This window comes from Macaca nemestrina, chromosome 5 (assembly GCF_043159975.1).
Source record: "Macaca nemestrina isolate mMacNem1 chromosome 5, mMacNem.hap1, whole genome shotgun sequence".
In the NCBI taxonomy this organism is placed as follows: Eukaryota; Metazoa; Chordata; class Mammalia; order Primates; family Cercopithecidae; genus Macaca; species Macaca nemestrina.
Genome location: NC_092129.1, coordinates 173,138,084 through 173,155,743, shown reverse-complemented (window position 1 = coordinate 173,155,743; position 17,660 = coordinate 173,138,084). Strand labels below are relative to the sequence as shown.

General features: G+C 42.0%; 2 protein-coding genes across 8 annotated transcripts in view; one reads left to right on the top strand and one right to left on the bottom strand.

Annotated features, from left to right (window-relative positions):
* Positions 1 to 2,532, top strand: part of LOC105482418 (synaptonemal complex protein 2 like) — an 86,177-nt gene extending 83,645 nt beyond the window's left edge. For all 4 annotated transcript variants that reach the window (XM_011742510.3, XM_071097620.1, XM_024793013.2 and 1 more), the window contains one exon: positions 2,374 to 2,532. The gene's annotated coding sequence lies outside the window, so the exon portion shown is untranslated. The remainder of the gene's footprint in view (positions 1 to 2,373) is intronic.
* A 7,282-nt stretch (positions 2,533 to 9,814) lies between these two features.
* LOC105482420 (ELOVL fatty acid elongase 2) overlaps positions 9,815 to 17,660 on the bottom strand; it is a 60,775-nt gene continuing 52,929 nt past the window's right edge. For 3 of the 4 annotated variants that reach the window (XM_011742512.3, XM_011742511.2, XM_024792973.2), the window contains 3 exons: positions 16,052 to 16,176; positions 15,468 to 15,602; positions 11,927 to 12,896 (listed from right to left, as the gene is read on the bottom strand). In XM_011742512.3, the coding sequence (XP_011740814.1) occupies positions 12,771 to 12,896; positions 15,468 to 15,602; positions 16,052 to 16,176 (386 nt within the window). In that variant the 3' untranslated portion in view covers positions 11,927 to 12,770. Of the gene's footprint in view, positions 12,897 to 15,467; positions 15,603 to 16,051; positions 16,177 to 17,660 lie in introns of all 4 variants that reach the window. The other variant, XM_011742513.2, reaches the window with a different exon arrangement.

Genomic DNA, 17,660 nt, shown 5'->3' with positions numbered 1-17,660 from the left:
CTTGATAGTTGGGAGAATATTCTTCCAAAGATTTATTCTGATGCTTACACCAGAATATATACAAATATTTACACATGTGTACGTATATATGTTTTTGATTTTGTTTTTGAGATGGAGTTTTGCTCTTGTTGCCCAGGCTGGGGTACAACGGCAGGATCTCAGCTCACGGCAACCTCCTCCTCTGAGGTTCAAGCGATTCTCCTGCCTCAGCCTCCCGAGTGGCTGGGATTACAGGTGCCTCCCACCACACCCAGCTAATTTTTTTTTGTATTTTTAGTAGAGACAGTGTTTCGCCATGTTGGCCAGGCTGGTCTCGAACTCCTGACCTCAGGTGATCCACCCACCTTGGCCTCCCAAAGTGTTGGGATTACAGGCATGGGCCACTGTGTCCAGCCTGTAAATATATTTTAATGATATACTAAATATATATTATTCGTTCATTCAGCAATAAAAATAGGACTTGCCTCTTAGGCAGCAATATAGATCTTTTTTTAATAACTGCAAAATAGTTTATAAACATGCTATAACTTAAATATCCTTTTCCCTATGAGCGACATCCAGGTTATTTTTAATTATGATTAAAAAAATTTGTAGTGAGTATCTTTGTACACATATCTTGAATTACTTACATTATTGAGGGAAAAAAATACTGTTTTCTTTTGAGGACATAGCAATAGCAACAAATCTCCAAATCAAAATAGGACTAAAAGAGGATATTAAAAAAGACTAATCTGCGCTAAAAATATTGGAATAATTCCCAGCTCCAATAGAGAATTGGATTAAATGTGAACTAAATGTGCGTGTTGCATTTGGTCACAAGTAACAGAAATTGGACTCTGGCAGCTAAACCAAGTAGGGCTTTTATTTTTTCCCCTGTGAAGAGCAGCAACGTAGTCCAGGGCCAGTGGTACAGCAGCTTTAAGTAGTCATTAGGGACCTGGGCTCTTTGAGCTTTTTGCTTTACCATTCTTTATGTGACTTGGGAATTTTATAATCACGGCGTGGCTGTTGAGCCTCTAGGTATCTTTTCTACACCCCAGGCAGGAAGAAGGAGTTGAGTCAAACTGAAAGGTAAAAGATGTGTGCCAACACCCTCCCCTCTTTCGTTTTTTATTCATTTAGTCTATTTTGAGATGAGGCCTTGCTGTGTTGCCCAGGCTGGTCTTGAACTCCTGGGCTCAACTTATCCTCCTGTCTCAGCCTCCCAAAATGCTGGGATTATAAGCGTCTGCCACCATGCCCAGCTTCCTCCCTACTTTTTAAAATCAGGGAAGCAGTTTTCCTGGAAGCCCAAGCTGATAGATTTTTGTCTGCATCATAGTGACCAGAACTAGGTCACAGGGCTCACTCTAGTTGCAGGGGAATCTGGAGAGGTGAAAATTTGCCTGAGTGTGTCACAGCACTCCCCAAAAGTGAGGGCCTCTGTTTTTAAGGAAACGGGGGAGAATAGGTGTTGGATAGGTAACTAGTCATATCTGTGATGCCTGAATTAAATTACACATGCTGCACACAGAAAAAAATAGAGAAATAACTTACGTCGCACAGGTGATTCTGCCATTCTTCTCAATAGGCATGTGCCCTGGAGTTTGGGTGGGATGGGAGAATCTGTTCCCTCGGTTGATACCAGCTCCTACCAACCTCTTACTTATGAGTATCTAATTGGGCTAATAGGGCATGGTTGCTCACGCCTGTAATCCCAGCACTTTGGGAGGCCGTGGTGGGCGGATCACCTGAGGTGAGGAGTTTGAGACCAGCCTGGCCAATGTGGCGAAACCCTGTCTCTACTAAAAATACAAAAATTAGCTGGGCGTGATGGTGCATGCCTGTAATCCCAGCTACTCAGGAGGCTGAGGCAGGAGAATTGCTTGAACCAGGAGGTAGAGGTTGCAGTAAGCCAAGATCATGCCACTGCACTCCAGCCTTGCGACAGAGTGAGACTCCATCTCAAAATAATAATAATAATAATAACAATAGGGCTGATTGCCATTCTGTTTATTAACAACATACAGTTTTCCTAGTGTGGCCCTTAAAGCCAGGCCACCCACTTCATCTGATGCTATAACGGAGAAAGAGCCGTCTTATCTCCAACATCCAACAAAATCTCCTGTTATGTTAAACTGTTGAGAGACGGCATGTACATCTTCAGAGTGGCATGTATTGAAGAGGTTTCTGAGGATAACCAGGCAGTCTCTGCCAAGGACACTGACATGAGCTTTTGACGAACATGTAAGATGCTTCACTGAATACCTGAGTTAGTGAGATGTAGCGAATAAAAAGGAGTGATGCTCATATTGGCTCACAGGGTTCTTAGGGACTAAGAGGAGGACACTTTGGCCTTGACTAATTACTGCTCTCCTTTTCCTTTTCTGCCAGCCTGGGCTGCCTGAAGACGAAGATAAAGAGCAAGGTTACTGCGGGCTCAGGCCGCGTTAGCCAGACTTCCGTGCTCTGTATGCATTCAGTTTCCCCCCCTTCAAACAGCATTCCTGGGAACTGCTGAGTTCAGACAGAATATATGTTGGTAGTTTGCAATTGAGTTATCTATTTGTTCATAAAAATTAACCTTTCTTATTAAAATTTGGTCAGATAGTGTTAACAGAAAGTTCAGGATGTTAAACAACTTGGAGTGGTGTTGCTTTTTTTTTTATAATTTTAAAAGTAAAATGGACTTTTTTTGTTGGAGAAATGTCTTCAAGTTTTGTGTAAATAAAACACCTTAGCAGCATCTGTATAAATACGATTTAATGTATCTCTTGGAAGGAGAAATTTGAGTTGAAGATGATGAAGATAGCTCAGGTAAAAATGGTGGCTTTACATTTTTTTTAACTGATTAATTAATTTTTTTTGAGACAGTCTCACTCTGTGGCCCAGGCTGGAGTGCAGTGGCATGATCTCGGCTCACTGCAACCTCTGCCTCCCAGGTTCAAGCGATTCTCTGCCTCAGCCTCCCAAGTAGCTGGGATTACAGGTGCGTGCCACCACGCCCAGCTAATTTTTGTGTTTTTAGTAGAGATGGGGTTTCACCATCTTGGCCTGGCTGGTCTTGAACTCCGGACCTTGTGATCCACCCACCTTGGCCTCCTGGAGTGCTGGGATTACTGGCATGAGCCACCGTGCCCAGCCTGTGATATGTTTTGAGTAAACTTACTAGGCGGTCTCATTTGATCTGCAAATACTCTCATTTCTCCAGCACTTCAACAAAGTGTCACCTTTAGTGGGGGAGAAATATTCATCATGTCGTTATTAATTACTAAATGCTCTAGTGAAGTCTGAGTGGATGAAGTTGCACATACAGTTAAGCATTTGAATTTATTTTGGAAAAATGAAGCCTACATAATTTAAGGCCATCTACAAAGTAACTTTGTTCGTGACTGGGTAAGTGAAGTGAAAGACTACAGACTGAATACTTTATTCATTATATAATAAAACTTAGTTACATTATGTAGGTTATTAATTTACAGTTTAATTTGTCTAAAATAATGTTTATAAGTCCAGTTTTGCCATCTTTTCTTCTATATATATATATATATATTTTTTTTTTTTTTTTTTTTTTTTTGAGATGGAATTTCGCTTGTGTTGTCCAGGCTGGAGTGCAATTGCCTGACCTTGGCTCACTGCAACCTCCCCCTCCCAGGTTCAAGTGATTCTCCTGCCTCAGCCTCCTAAGTAGCTGGGATTACAGGCGCACAGCACCACTCCTGGCTAATTTTTGTATTTTTAGTAGAGACAGGGTTTTACCATGTTGGCCAAGCTGGTCTCAAACTCCTGACTTCAGGTTATCTGCCTGCATTGGCCTCCCAAAGTGCTGGATTACAGGCATGAGCCACCATGCCCAGCCAAGAGCACTTATTTTTTATGTCCAAAAGCATGAATGAGGTTAACTAACTTCGTTTCATTTAGGTATATCCAGTTCAGGGCTCACAGTTTCTCATGACCTGAGAGTGTATGGATTTCAGTGCCATTACATGGACTGTCTTCATCGAAGTACATCTGAAGAATTTATATGACTACCAGTACCTAGTGAGCATGTATTTGAGCACTGTTCTCTACAAACCCTTGAGTTAGCTGACGTGGAGGATGTTAGGATGGATTCGACACTATCTTAGCTGCAAGGAACTTAGTTTAGAGAGGACAGTAAGACACCCAGGTCACTGTAAATCAAGGCTCTATGTGACAAGTGCCAAAACGAAGCGTAAACTGAGCACCATCAGGATTATGAGGAGGTAGAAGTCATTTTTGTTGCGGTGAGCAGGGTGGCTTCCTGGAGGAGAGGTATCACTGGAAATAGATCTTGAAGGATGAAGGAGTTTTTTTCTAGGATTAGGAAAGGGATGCCTCCATGAATATAAGAACAGAGATGAAAATGCAGAATGTGAGGCCATAATACTATGGAATATTAGTGGGAATTAAGTTTGGCTAGGCCCAGACTAAAGTGTCTTTACCAGCTTGATTGGGAGGACTTCATTCTGTAGGTAAGAAGCAGCCACTGGGCCGGGCGCGGTGGCTCAAGCCTGTAATCCCAGCACTTTGGGAGGCCGAGATGGGCGGATCACGAGGTCAGGAGATCGAGACCATCCTGGCTAAAACGGTGAAACCCCATCTCTACTAAGAAATACAAAAAATAGCCGGGCGAGGTGGCGGGCGCCTGTAGTCCCAGCTACTCGGGAGGCTGAGGCCGGAGAATGGCGTGAACCCGGGAGGCGGAGCTTGCAGTGAGCTGAGATCCGGCCACTGCACTCCAGCCTGGGCTACAGAGCGAGACTCCGTCTCAAAAAAAAAAAAAAAAAAAAAAAAGAAGCAGCCACTGAAGACACAGGAACACAGTGGCTTTGGAAGGTTAATCTGGTAGCAGTATGAAGGCTGCATTCAATACACTGGGAGAGGTGACTGTCGCAATAAAGGCCTCAACTACAATAGGACTGGGAATGAAAAAGAGGGGACAGATAGGAGAGGCTATGGTAGGTGTAAGATTTAAAGAGCTGATTCTGAGAATGGGTTGATGGAAGTTGCAAAAACCATGAGCTTGGGATATTGGGGGGATATTGGGGACATCTCTTTGAAAATACTCACCAGAGAGGCCCTATTCCACATTGTCGTCTTCAGTGAATCCTCTAGCACTTCCTGTGTGCCATGTGCTGTGCTTGGCGCCAAGGATTCAATGTGATTTTGCCCCGTCTGCAAGGAGTGGCAGTCTAATGGGGAGACAGACATCAGTCCAACGCTTCCACAGAGAAACAGGAAAACAGCCTGGGGAGTGCTGTGCCGGGTGGTGTGTGAGCTGCTCAGGCCTGGAAAGACGGTGCGGGGTGGCAGGAGGCAGGAATTGATGTGCTTTTCCAGGCAACACGGGGAGAAGGCTGGACCAGGAGGCATCCTGGAGATGCTGACATCCAGCCCTCAGGGAAAAAGAGCAGCATCAACTTCCTCACCTTGACCCTGGGGACTGAGCCAACCCTTGGGCCCATTCCCAGCTCTGCACTCAGGCTCCCTTCCTTTTTGACTCACTTGTAGCAGGGAGCAGCCCTGTAGCTACCCCGGCAGACTCTGTTGCCATCTGTGGCCTCAGCCTCATTTGTCATTTTAGGTGTTCCTCTGTGCTCTGACCTTCCATCCTCCAAGCAGCTCCCCTGAGGATCTGCTTTGCCCTCAGGCAGCAGATGAACTCCTGGCCTTTGTACTTGGAACCTCAGCTGACCAGGCCTGCATGAAGCACCCTCCCCTCTTGACTCCTTCCCCATCCTTCCTGTGACAAAGACGGAGGCCTATTTTTTGCAGGGTTCAGGGCTCTAGTAGCCTGTTTTCAGGGACATTTGCTAGAGGCCATAGATGACTATAGGGAAGTGTCTTCTTTCCTGTATTGTTGTTAAGTTTTTATTGAAATCTATGGTTTTAAAAACTTCTTAAATTTTAGATTCGGGGGTGTATGTGTAGGTTTGTTAAAGGGCATATTGTGTGATGCTGAGGTTTAGGCTTCTGTTGACCCTGTCACCCAGATAGTGAGCATAGTACCCAATAGGAAGGTTTTCAATCCCCCCACCCCTGCCTTTTGGAGCCCCCAGTGTCAGTTGTTCCCATCTTTATGTCCATGTGGACTCAAGGTTTAGCTCCCACATGTAAGTGAGAACATGTGGGATTTGGTTTTCTGCCCCTGCATTAATTTGCTTAGGATAATGGCCTCCAGCTGCTTCTATGTTGCTGCAAAGGACATGATTTCATTCTTTTTTATGGCTGTGTATATATACCACATTTTCTTTATCTAATCCACTGTTGATGGGCACATGGGTTGATCCTGTGTCTCTGCTATTGTGGATAATGCTGGATAAACATACAAATGCAGGTATCTTTTTGGTAGAACAATTTATTTTCCTTTGGGTAGATACGCAGTGGTGGGATTGCTGGGTTGAATGGTAATCCAAGCTTTTGTTCTTTGAGAAATCTCCAAACTGCTTTCCACAGGGGCTGAACTAATGGACATTCCCACCCACAGGGGATAAGCATTCCCTTTGCTCTGCAGTCTCGCCAGCATGTTGTTGTGGGCATTTTTCCCTGTAGTGACAAAGGCACCTGAAGCATCCCCTGCCCCTGCCCCATGAGCTGAGCAAGGGGCCGGCTTCTTTCTTACTGCTTCCTCCTCCCCCATCTCAGCTGCAGTCACTCAGATGCTCCTGGAACTATTCAACACATACACCCCTTAGCTCTCCTTTCAGCAACTGCTGTAACTGCTCCTTCACATCCCTAGTTCTTAGGAAGGATTTTCATGTGGCTTGCTTGATCATTGTTTTTCTTTGACTTCCCATTCATTCTAAAGGCTCCTGCAATTTGCCAACTGCCTCCCAAGGACCAAATTCAGTGCCTTTTTTTTTTTTTCCCTTCACTAGTTGCTCACCTTGCTGCCTTGGAGCATTTTACTGTTTAAATATTCTCTTTTTCCTTGGCTTCCGGGACACCACTTTCTTTGAAGTCTATTTGAATTCTTCACCCATCTAAACTGACCTCAGGCATTACTTCCTTTAGGGATGTTTCTCTGGCAAGGTTTTTTTTTTGTTTTGTTTTGTTTTTTGCGCGGGAGTCTCACTGTGTCGCCCCAGCTGGAGTGCAGTGGTGTGATCTCGGCTCACTGCAACCTCTGCCTCCCGGGTTCAAGTAATTCTTCTGCCTCAGCCTGCCAAGTAACTGGGCTTACAGGCATGTACCACCACGCTTGGCTAATTTTTGTAGTTTTGGTAGAGATAAGAGTTCACCATGTTGGCCAGGCTGGTCTCGAACTCCTGACCTTGTGATCTGCCTGCCTTGGTCTCCTAAAATGCTGGGATTACAGGTATGAGCCACTGTGCCCAGCCTCAATACTTATTTTATAACTAAATGTTTATCTACTTTCCTAGACTGTGAACTCTGAGAACAGATATTTCATCTGGATCATTCTATATCACTACCACGATACATAGTGCTGGACAAGATTTGATGAATTTTTCAACTGAATATAACTATTTCCAGAGCTTATCAAACTCCATAGGTCTAAACTAGCTTTAAAAGAATAGAAGCTCATAGCTGGGTGTGGTGGCTCACACCTGTAATCCCAGCACTTTGGGAGGCAGAGGTGGGCGGATCATGAGGTCAGGAGATCGAGACCATCCTGGCTAACATGGTGAAACCCCATCTCTACTAAAAATACAAAAAGATTAGCGGACATGGTGGTGGGTGCCTGTGGTCCCAGCTACTCGGGAGGCTGAGGCAGGAGAATGGCGTGAACCTGGGAGGCGGAGCTTGCAGTGAGCCGAGATTGCGCCACTGTACTCCAGCCTGGGGGACAGAGGAAGACTGCGTCTCAAAAAAAAAAAAAAAAAAAAAAAAAAAAAAAAAAAAAAAAAGCAGCAGCTGGTTCTACATGAACTGTCTTACATACAGTGCTTCCATCTTTCAGAGAAATCTGCAACATCTATCATTTGTTTCTAGGGCCACTGCCAGTAAGTCTGTGTTTCATCTCCCTCTAAGCGTATCATACGGTCCCAGGCAAAACTGTATAGACTTTCTCCTTTTGTTGTTCAATGTGTAGGCATCACAAATTCAAATGCCTTCAGGGGCCAGCCAGCTTAATAGGCTGAATAAAAAGGATGAGTGGGCCAGGTTCGGTGGCTCACACCTGTAATCCTAGCACTTTGGGAGGCTGAGGCGGGCAGATCACCTGAGGTCAGGAGTTCGAGGCCAGCCTGGCCAACATGGCAAAACCCTGTCTTTACTGAAAAAAAAAAAAAAAAAAATTAGCTGGGAGTAGTGGCACATGCCTATAATACCAGCTACTCACAAGGCTGAGGCAGAGGTTGCAGTGAGCTGAGATCACGCCATTTCACTCCAGCCTGGCCAACAGAGTGAGACTCTGTCTCAAGAAAAAAAAAGAAAAAGGATGAGTGATGGTGACTGTGGCAAATACAAGAGAAAACGCCCATCTCAAGGCATACAGGTAGCTATACACTATGGCACACGCAACATCAAGGGATGTGTGACAAGCTTCCCCCTCCTCAGCCTACCAAATGTGATTTGGTCACAAACACTTTCAGCACAGGCTCCTGGTGGGTTGCTCGTGAGATCCACAATGTCTGCATTTACCAATTGCTCAATGAGGGTACGGATTACAGATTTCCTTGTCCTCTCAGTGTTATTCCAGTGTTCTGCAGTGCCATTTAAGATGGAAAAATGACCTACAAATCAATAGCTTTCAGTCTTTTTCCCCCCCAATGACTGAAAGTCATGTTTTACTGAAGGTCAAGGAATCCTGAGGTGACTGTAGTCTCCTAGGAGTGATTATTTCCTTGCATACCCTGGAGAGAAACTCTTCCTTAAATATGGGAATGTAATTTGTCTTGGAAGAAAGCCTGCTATAACAAAAACACATGCTGAATTTTTTCTTTACATGAAGAAATTAAGAGGCTTATTTATGTGAACACTTGTTGTATAAGCAGTTCTTTTAGTTTGTGACAACAGTTATTAGGCTTGCCATGGAGACATAGAATTTATCTTTTATTTTTAAACACAAAGTTTTATTAAGTTCCACCCACCATTTAAAATAACAAAGGGAAGGCTCCTCTTTAAAATGTTAACCTCCCACCCCAAACTCTAGCTCCCATTCAGATAGTTAAAATGAAGACTTCTCCCATTCCCTGTTCCCCTCCTGCCCTTCCTTAAAATCTATCCTGTCCCATCTGTTACTATCCAGGAATTTAAGCAATTTTGTAATCAGACTTTAAGCACAGCTTTTGTAGTTTTCTTTAGGACCTGTCTCTCATTATACTATCACATTCAAAACTCTACTCTCTACACTGACAAAACGCCAACCTGTGGTCCTGCCCCTGGCCTCCGCTCTTCTAGGCATCCTCACAGTCAGGCCTCACTCACCTCCTGAGCTGAGCTGCCCACCATCTCTCCCGGGCAGGCACTCTCTGAAGGGCATCCTGGGTTTCAGGGCATTACACGATGTCGCTCCGGCCTAACATTTTCTCTTCAAACAAACGCAGTGCTCCTCCCCAGGTGGTTTTATATAGCAATTTATTTGTTTATTATAGCCTTTATATCCTCTGGTAACCTTAAATTTTTCTTGTGAATGGCCTTTTTTTGAAATAGCTTAACTTGGTATGTGAATAGAATGTAAAGGTAATGATATAACCCATTGCTCACTGAAACAAGAGAAGAATTAACGTCTGAAATTCATTGCTAAACTAATGCCTTATTGTAAAAATAACCCCCAAGTGATAGGTCATTTCGAGTACCATGCAGGCATACATTTTAACTGCTTGGAACCAAATAAAACTCGCAACATGCATTTAGTGTAAAAATCAATTTATTATACAACAATCATAAAGAATGCTTTTTATCTACAAAGAAAAATGGCTTCTCCAGCCTCCCTGTCCACTCCATTCATGATACTATGTTCTTAAGATATAATTACTTTTGAATGAAAACAAAATGATATCTATATTTTCCAAATAAGGAAGTCCCCAGAAACATTCACAAAACGATATGGAAATATGGAAAGAACTAAAATGGACTCTTAGATACAAAAGGCTGTTCTGCCCATCACAGTAAATACTGTTTTGCCTTAAAATAAAAATAAAAAAAAAATTTCTCAAATGCAGGGGTGAGGACTTTACCCCGTAACATGCCTAAGTAGTTCAATATATGATTTTGATGGCTTGACAATTGCTATGTTTAATTCCATTCAGTTAACATTCTATTTTGTTAGTTTAAAAAACTGGGGGAATTATTAATAGATATGCTTTACAGTATTTAACTATTTTCATTCCTATGGGTAAGAAGAAATTTGAGAGAAAACATTTTCCACTTTTTTCTTTAATAGATTGTAGAAATATTAATTTTTCAATAGTTTTAGAAAAATCACATTAAGCATTTTGGTTTTTTGAAGTTACAACACTTAACAACAGGTTAAAATGTTTACCTGATTTATTTTTTGTGGTTAAGACTTTATAACTCTGTATTTTTTAAATTAGCCCTTGAATGGTTTAAGGCTCTACGTGTTTTATGAAGCTTCTCTTGAATTAAAGACCAAATTGGAAATGCACATCGTGAATGAAACCTCTCTCTAGTCTCTGGCATTAGTTTGAAAGTATCAACTACCCACATCTTTCACTTTCATCGGAGAGGTTCAAGCTGCTTGACTTTGTCTGCTGAAGGACAGCTCCCTCCTTGCCATACAGATATGAAGCCCTGGAAAACATCCAAAGCGGCAGGTATGCTGTGCACTGAGACCGCAGGGCCTCACTGGCAAGTAAGAATACGCTGAATGTGATGACCAGTGAGTATATTAGACCAGTCTAAGTCTCATTTTCACCTGGAACACACTTTGGTAAGAGATTTTAGCCTGTATTGAGACCTAAACTGAACTAAGGTCCAGTTTTTCCAAAGGGCTTTCTCCTTGGTCCAACTTGTGTTTTGTCACAGAGGAGCCCTAACAGTCACGCTTGCAGCTAGCCCTTGTTTTAAAATGAATTGCTGGGAGAGAACAAGACAGTACAGTTATAAGGTGATGCAAGATGGAAGTGGTGATGGAGCACCCTAGAGCAAGTCAGTTTCAGAAAATGATTTAGAAAGATAAATGGAAGAGTCAGGGGCATCAGACAGGAGACATCTGTTCAACCGAAATGGGTTGGCCGCACTGAAGGGAAGGAAGCAGGTGCAGTGCATCACTCTCGAGACTATCCTAAGCATTAGGCACCTTCCAAAAAATATGCCCAAATCCTAAATGCCCAAAGTTTAAAACTAGAGCTCAGAAGGGAAAAAAAGCCAAGAGAGAAAGGCACTCTGGACGGTAATGAGTGGGGACGGTGGGGGAAATGCCTTTCTGGTGTGCGTGTATTTGATGTCAGTGTCAGGACCTAAAAACTTATTTAAAAAAATAAGGTAGGAGAGAAGATGAAGTGTCTTCATCGAAGTTGGCAAGTTTTATTTTATAGGGTATAAATTAATCTTCTTCCAAAAAATCTTCAGAAAATATTCTTTGTTTCCGTTCTTGGTAGAGTTTAGCAGTAAGTAACTGCTCTGCACTTACGGAGAAAGGAAATACTCATCAATACTTTTGTCTGCTTTTGTGCTTGCTTCTCAGTAGAGATCGCATATACCTGGGCAGGGAACGGGAGTGCTGAGTTTGCCAAACTGGCATTTTTTATCGTGGCTCATGACCAGCCCACGGCTCAGTGCTGGAATCTTTCCGGGCTACTCTGTGTTTTTCCTCCCAGCTTCAAAAACTTAACCTGCAAAGAGTGACAACAGGTATCTGAGGTAATATTCAAAAGTAGGCTCACAAAAAAGAGTTGACGGATTCAGTGCCTGTTTTGCTCCCATCACTCTGCTAATTCTGATTTATACATATTCCAGCAGCATGTGTGTTCAAAGAAAGAGGTCGGAGTGGACTCCAGTCCTTGCTCAGAATGGAAATGGGCAGCCAGATTTGTACACTGCTCGTGATGTGGAGCATGGCATCTTTAGTAACCTAGTAACCGAGGCTGACTGGTACAGGAGGGAGACGTGAACAGATGAATGATGAGGGAAACAGATGAACAATCCTATCCAAAGCCCCTGAATTATGAAAATCTTGCAGAAGCATTTTTTTCTCCTTAAAATAACTAATATTTAAAATAAAAGAAATACCAATTTCATTACCATATCACTAAATTTAGAATCAGGAGTGGTTGTGGGAATTTGATGGACAAGACTCTGGCTTAGAGAAGTTTTGCTGGATTTTTCTGTCTTCTGTGTATGATCCCATTTTAATATTTTCCGGGGTTGATTGCTAAAGAACAAATGGAATGATTATGCACTGGCAATTATTGCTTAATATAGATTAGAACATACCCTGTATTTAGAATATAATTAACATTTTGTTGTAAACATTTTAATCTGAACAAAACTCTTTTTCTTTGGAGACTTTCTGTGAGAAACCATGCTCCACGTTTCCTGGCTGTGTATGCGTATAAGGCGTTGTAAGGACAGCTTCTGGCGAAAGGTTCAGTCTGTGGGAGGGAGGGTGGGAGAAGCTGCACCAGTTCTGAGGTCCTCAGAGGTCAGCATCACCTCAATGCTGATCAAAGCATTCAGTGAACAGATTAACCTAATAGCAATATATTAATACATTCTGGGTATGAATGATTTATAAACTCAAAAGAAATTAGTTTATCCTAAAACATGTAACTTTCAATTCAGTCTTTGCTTTAAAACAAGCGAATCTGTTAGGCTAGTATATGTGCTTTTTCTGTTACTCATTTTTATTGTGCTTTCTTGTTCATCACTCCATTCGCTGCAGAGAAGTAGGCTTTGGAAAAACCATTCTTCACTTCTTTCCCTGCAGGTGGCTCCTGCATATCTTTCTTCATTGGCTTTTTTCGGTATGTCTGTTGGATGTGTATATTTTGAAGAGAAAAATAAAAAGATTATTTAATAAGACCTTGTCTTTAACATTGCATATAGTTAAAACAGTATGTGATTTTGTTGGGCGCTGGATTTTCTGTTTTTTTGAGACAGAGTTTCGATCTGTCGCCCAGGCTGGACTGCAATGGCGCGATCCCCGTTCACTGCAACCTCTGCCTCCCAGGTTCAAGTGATTCTCCTGCCTCAGCCTCCCGAGTAGCTGGGACTACAGGCGCACACCACCATGCCCAGCAAATTTTTGTATTTTTAGTAGAGATGGGGTTTCACAGTGTTGCCCAGGCTTGTCTTGAACTTCTGACCTCAGATGATCCACCTGCCTCGGCCTCCCGAAGTACTGAGATTACAGGCATGAGCCACTATGCCCAGTTGGGTGCTGGATTTTCTAATAAGATTTCATGTTTGTAATATCATTTTTAAACTTCTGGTTAAAGATTAAAAATAGGGTAAAGACCAAAACAAATGCATGTATTTCAATGAATATTAGAGGTCAGGATTTGTATATTCTGGGGTTAGCATTCAAAGTATTCTGTATTAGTTGCTCACTTGGAAAGATAAAACTTTAAAAAATAATTCAAGTGAAAAAGTGCTGTTATTTTAAAAGTACCAATACCTGGGATTCTGGCTTGATCTAGTTTTTGGCATATCCTTCCTATTCTGACACAATACCTGATCTCTCATCTCATTTTTACTTTTTTTTTTTTTTTTTTTAAAGCAATAGTATTAACAAGGGTCCAGACTTCAATTATATGCTTGACTTCAGAACTAAGATTCAGTTTGAACCAGCATGTAGGGCTAAGGCTTTGAATGCCATTACCTACTTTTGCTGGGCTATGCGCTTCTCTTCAGTCTTCAACACCATGCACCAAATCACTCCCTTAGCTTCCCTTTAACACTCAGCTTGTTTTGGGAAGGTGGGGGCAGGGGTTTGCGCACCTGCACATAGCTTTGTTTGGTCTCATCGTTGATTACTTCTTTGGAAATCTTGAAAGGAAACCTTTATCTCTTATAAAAGACAAAGCCTAGTCCAATTTCAGAAATACAAGACCTGAAAAGCTGTCAAAATTCAGTTCCCACTGTTCCACACTGTATAAAACCACTATGGAGATGTGCACGGTGGCTCACACCTGTAATCCCAGCACTCTGGGAGGCCAAGGTGGGCGGATCACCTGAGATCAGGAGTTCAAGACCAGCCTGACCAACATGGAGAAACCCTGTCTCTACTAATAATACAAATTAGCCAGGCTTGGTGGCCCACGCCTGTAATCCCAGCTACTTGGGAGGCTGAGGCAGGAGAATCACTTGAACCCCGGAGGCAGAGGTTGTGTTGAGCCGAGATCGCGCCATTGCACTGCAGCCTGGGCAACAAGAACAAAACTCCATTTCAAAAAAATAAATAAATAAAAAATAAAAACCACTATGGGTTAACTTTCAGCAAATGCAAACTAAAAAATAAAGCACTTTCTTATTTGTCTGAAAAAAATACAGAGTTGAATACAATTTCAAAAGTACAGTTTTGAATATAAATGTACTTTTTTTTTTTAAACGAAGCTATTTCCCCAGCCCACAAAAGAGAGTAATTTAAAATCTACATCCACCTGAGGCCTCTTCTCTGTTATAGCTTTCATCTGTTCTTGTACAATAGCATGGCTTTTAAATTGCATTTTGAAGCTGTCTTCCATTTAAATTGTTAATTAAAAAGAAAATGACACTTGATAAAGAAAAAGTCAGTGTGACCTTTCCACTCTGGTTTGCCTTAAAGGAATTTTTTTCCAAATAAGTACTGAGTCTGCAACATCAGGGTAGCTGATAAGGAAACAATTTTTAAGTATGAAATTCAATAAATTAAAAACATTGAAGAAGCCCTTGCTTTGCTCCATTCACATTTCCTGGATCTGCCTTACTATACAGAGTTTTAACTTTCAGATGTCAGACTTTGGTAGCATGGTACAAATACATACTGCAAATTGAGAAATGTATACATAATCCAATGATATTTTTGATAAAATCTTATGTGCATGCATTGAAAAATGTTTTTTTAAATGCCCACTAGACTATTAACTGTAGTTACCCTTCGAGGAGGAGGGTGTGGAGAGAGAAGTTAGGAATACAAATTTCACTTTGTGTATCTGCTACCTGAATTTATCTACAAGCATGTCTACTATAATATTTAATCAGTAAAATTAAATATATAATGTAAAAGTGCATGATCTAGGCCGGGCACGGTGGCTCACGCCTGTAATCCCAGCACTTTGGGAGGCCGAGGTGGGCGGATCACCTGAGGTCAGGAGTTCGAGACCAGCCTGGCCAACATGGCGAAACCCCATCTCTACTAAAACTACAAAAATTAGCCAGGCCTCTAATCCCAGCTACTCGGGAGGCTGAGGCAGGAGACTCGCTTGAACCCGGAAGATGCAGTGAGCCGAGATCACGCCACTGCACTCCAGCCTGGGCAATGAGAGTGAAACTCTGTCTCAAAAAAAAAAAAAGTGCACAATCTATTCTATTTTCCTGCTGAACATTTACATTCCACATACCTGAACGTAAAAATTTAAGAAGAGGATGACTAACGTCAGCATATAGGATGACTGGAAGATGAGACAGCCGAAGGGGAAGCCACACGGTTTCACAACGGCGCTCATGGTGTGCGTGATGGTGAGCACGAACTGCACCTGGGGACGGCAGACAGGGCATCGCTGTGAGCGAGCCAGGCTTGATCAATTCAGAAATGAACTCCTAGGACTCTCAGAATTATGTAGGAACAAAACAAAGATGCTGAAGCAGCCCCCTCATCCAGAAATCTTATTTGAAATTAGTATGTAAAATTGCCCGTTATTTCCACATGGAAAAGTCGCAGTTAAAATTATTTAGACACAAAGGATTTAACTTATTCATTTGAAAAGTATTCATCTACATTTCAAAGCAAGGAACTTTCCATTATAAGCTAATTGCATGCACAAAGGGCATTTTAACACAAAAAGTTTAATTCTTAAAAGGCCAATTTTGGAAAAAACATAGGCAGCCTCATCACACATCAAAAGCCCTCTGACTTCTAAGATTTCTATTTCCTTTCCCCATCCATGAGCCACACAGAGAAAAGCTAAAAGAAGGGACAACATACCAGCTGGGCCTGTGTGAGATATTTCTTCCACCAAAGATACTTGTGCATAGATGGGAACACAGAAAGTCCATAGTAGGAGTACATAAGAATGTGGATAAAACTGTTCAGTGTTGGTCCGAAGAAGCCTATAAAAGTACAGTATAAAAATCACTATTCCAGAAAGGACTGCTCACTCTTCTTTGTCAAGTGAGATTCTCTTTCTGCATCATAATTGAAAATGAATCGCACATATGACATGATCATATAACAAAATCCACACTAATAAATTCCCCAATTACTGTGTCAGTTCCAAGATTCAGCAAAAACTCCATGATAGAAGGACTAGCCTGGCATGGTTTTTCAGAATGCCCCCCACACAGGGAACGCCTTACCTACAAGGTTTTACTGTCTCTTTAACTGTCACTATCAGCTACTGAGGGAGGAAAAGAAATACTAGCTTAAAGCTGTTGGCAGAATTCCTCTAAAATAGAATTGTCTTTGCTTTAGCTAAACCTTTGATAAGACATATTGACTGTAGAAAGAGCCTTTTGTACATGGCTGAACAGGGTGCTAGAGAGACAAAATATATTGCTTTCATAATTAAGTAAATAAATTCTGTCTGAAAGACACTTACGGACCCGGAGGTGCTGGAGAAAGAATAAGGGAGACAGAGAAGGCTGGGGCGGAGGAGAAACTGGCCAGCGAGACCTTCCCAGTGATTGGCCATCGCAGGGACTTTTAGGATGAGTGATATCTAAAATCCAGGCCCCTGCCATCAACCTCATGAAACATCTCTGTAACTGCCTCCACCATGGGTGAATAAGGCTTCAGGAAACCATGAAGAAAGGGTGATGTTCCCTGTTGGGTCAGCTAAGCATTGAAAGGATTTAGCTGCAAGAGGTGAGATGCCACAGATGCATCACTTGTTGGAAATAAGGAAACTCAGTGTTGTGAGGATTTCATCAGTACATGAAAGTGCTTAGAACAATGCTTGGCACAAAGTGAATGCTCTTCAGCTGTCAGCCTGGGATCCAGATGGCTGTTCTGTGAGCTATCCTGTGGTGGGAGAGACTGTGGCATTAGAGGGCCATTCATTGGCCATGTCCCCTTGGAGACATTGTTTTGACTGTAAATTTTTATTTTCTTACCTGGAAAATAGGTATAATAATAACTAGCTCTTAAGGTTGGGATGAAATTAACTGAGATAATATATGAATTAAAAAGCATCGCACATATGCTGGCTCATAAATCAATTTAAATTCTCTAGCCTGGTTCTTTAATCCTAGATTAGTGATCTGGATAGCTAAATGCAAATTAATAAATAAGAAACAAAAGGTACAATAGCATGCATAGAATAAATTCTCAACCAATACTGGCTGAAATAAACTGTTATGGCACTTGAATTTATATGAAAACACAAACAGAGTTTCAGACTACCAAGCAGCATAGTATTAGTGGTATTTCTTTACCCCCATGACTTTTCATTTCCATCAATTAATGAACCATGAGTAGTCGTTGCTTATAATGTTTGACTCCTGTGGAAATACAGCACCTTCCACAGTCACCACTTCACTGTGATACAGATTAAGGCATTTCAAAAAATTGAAAGTCTGCTCTGGTAGGTCACATC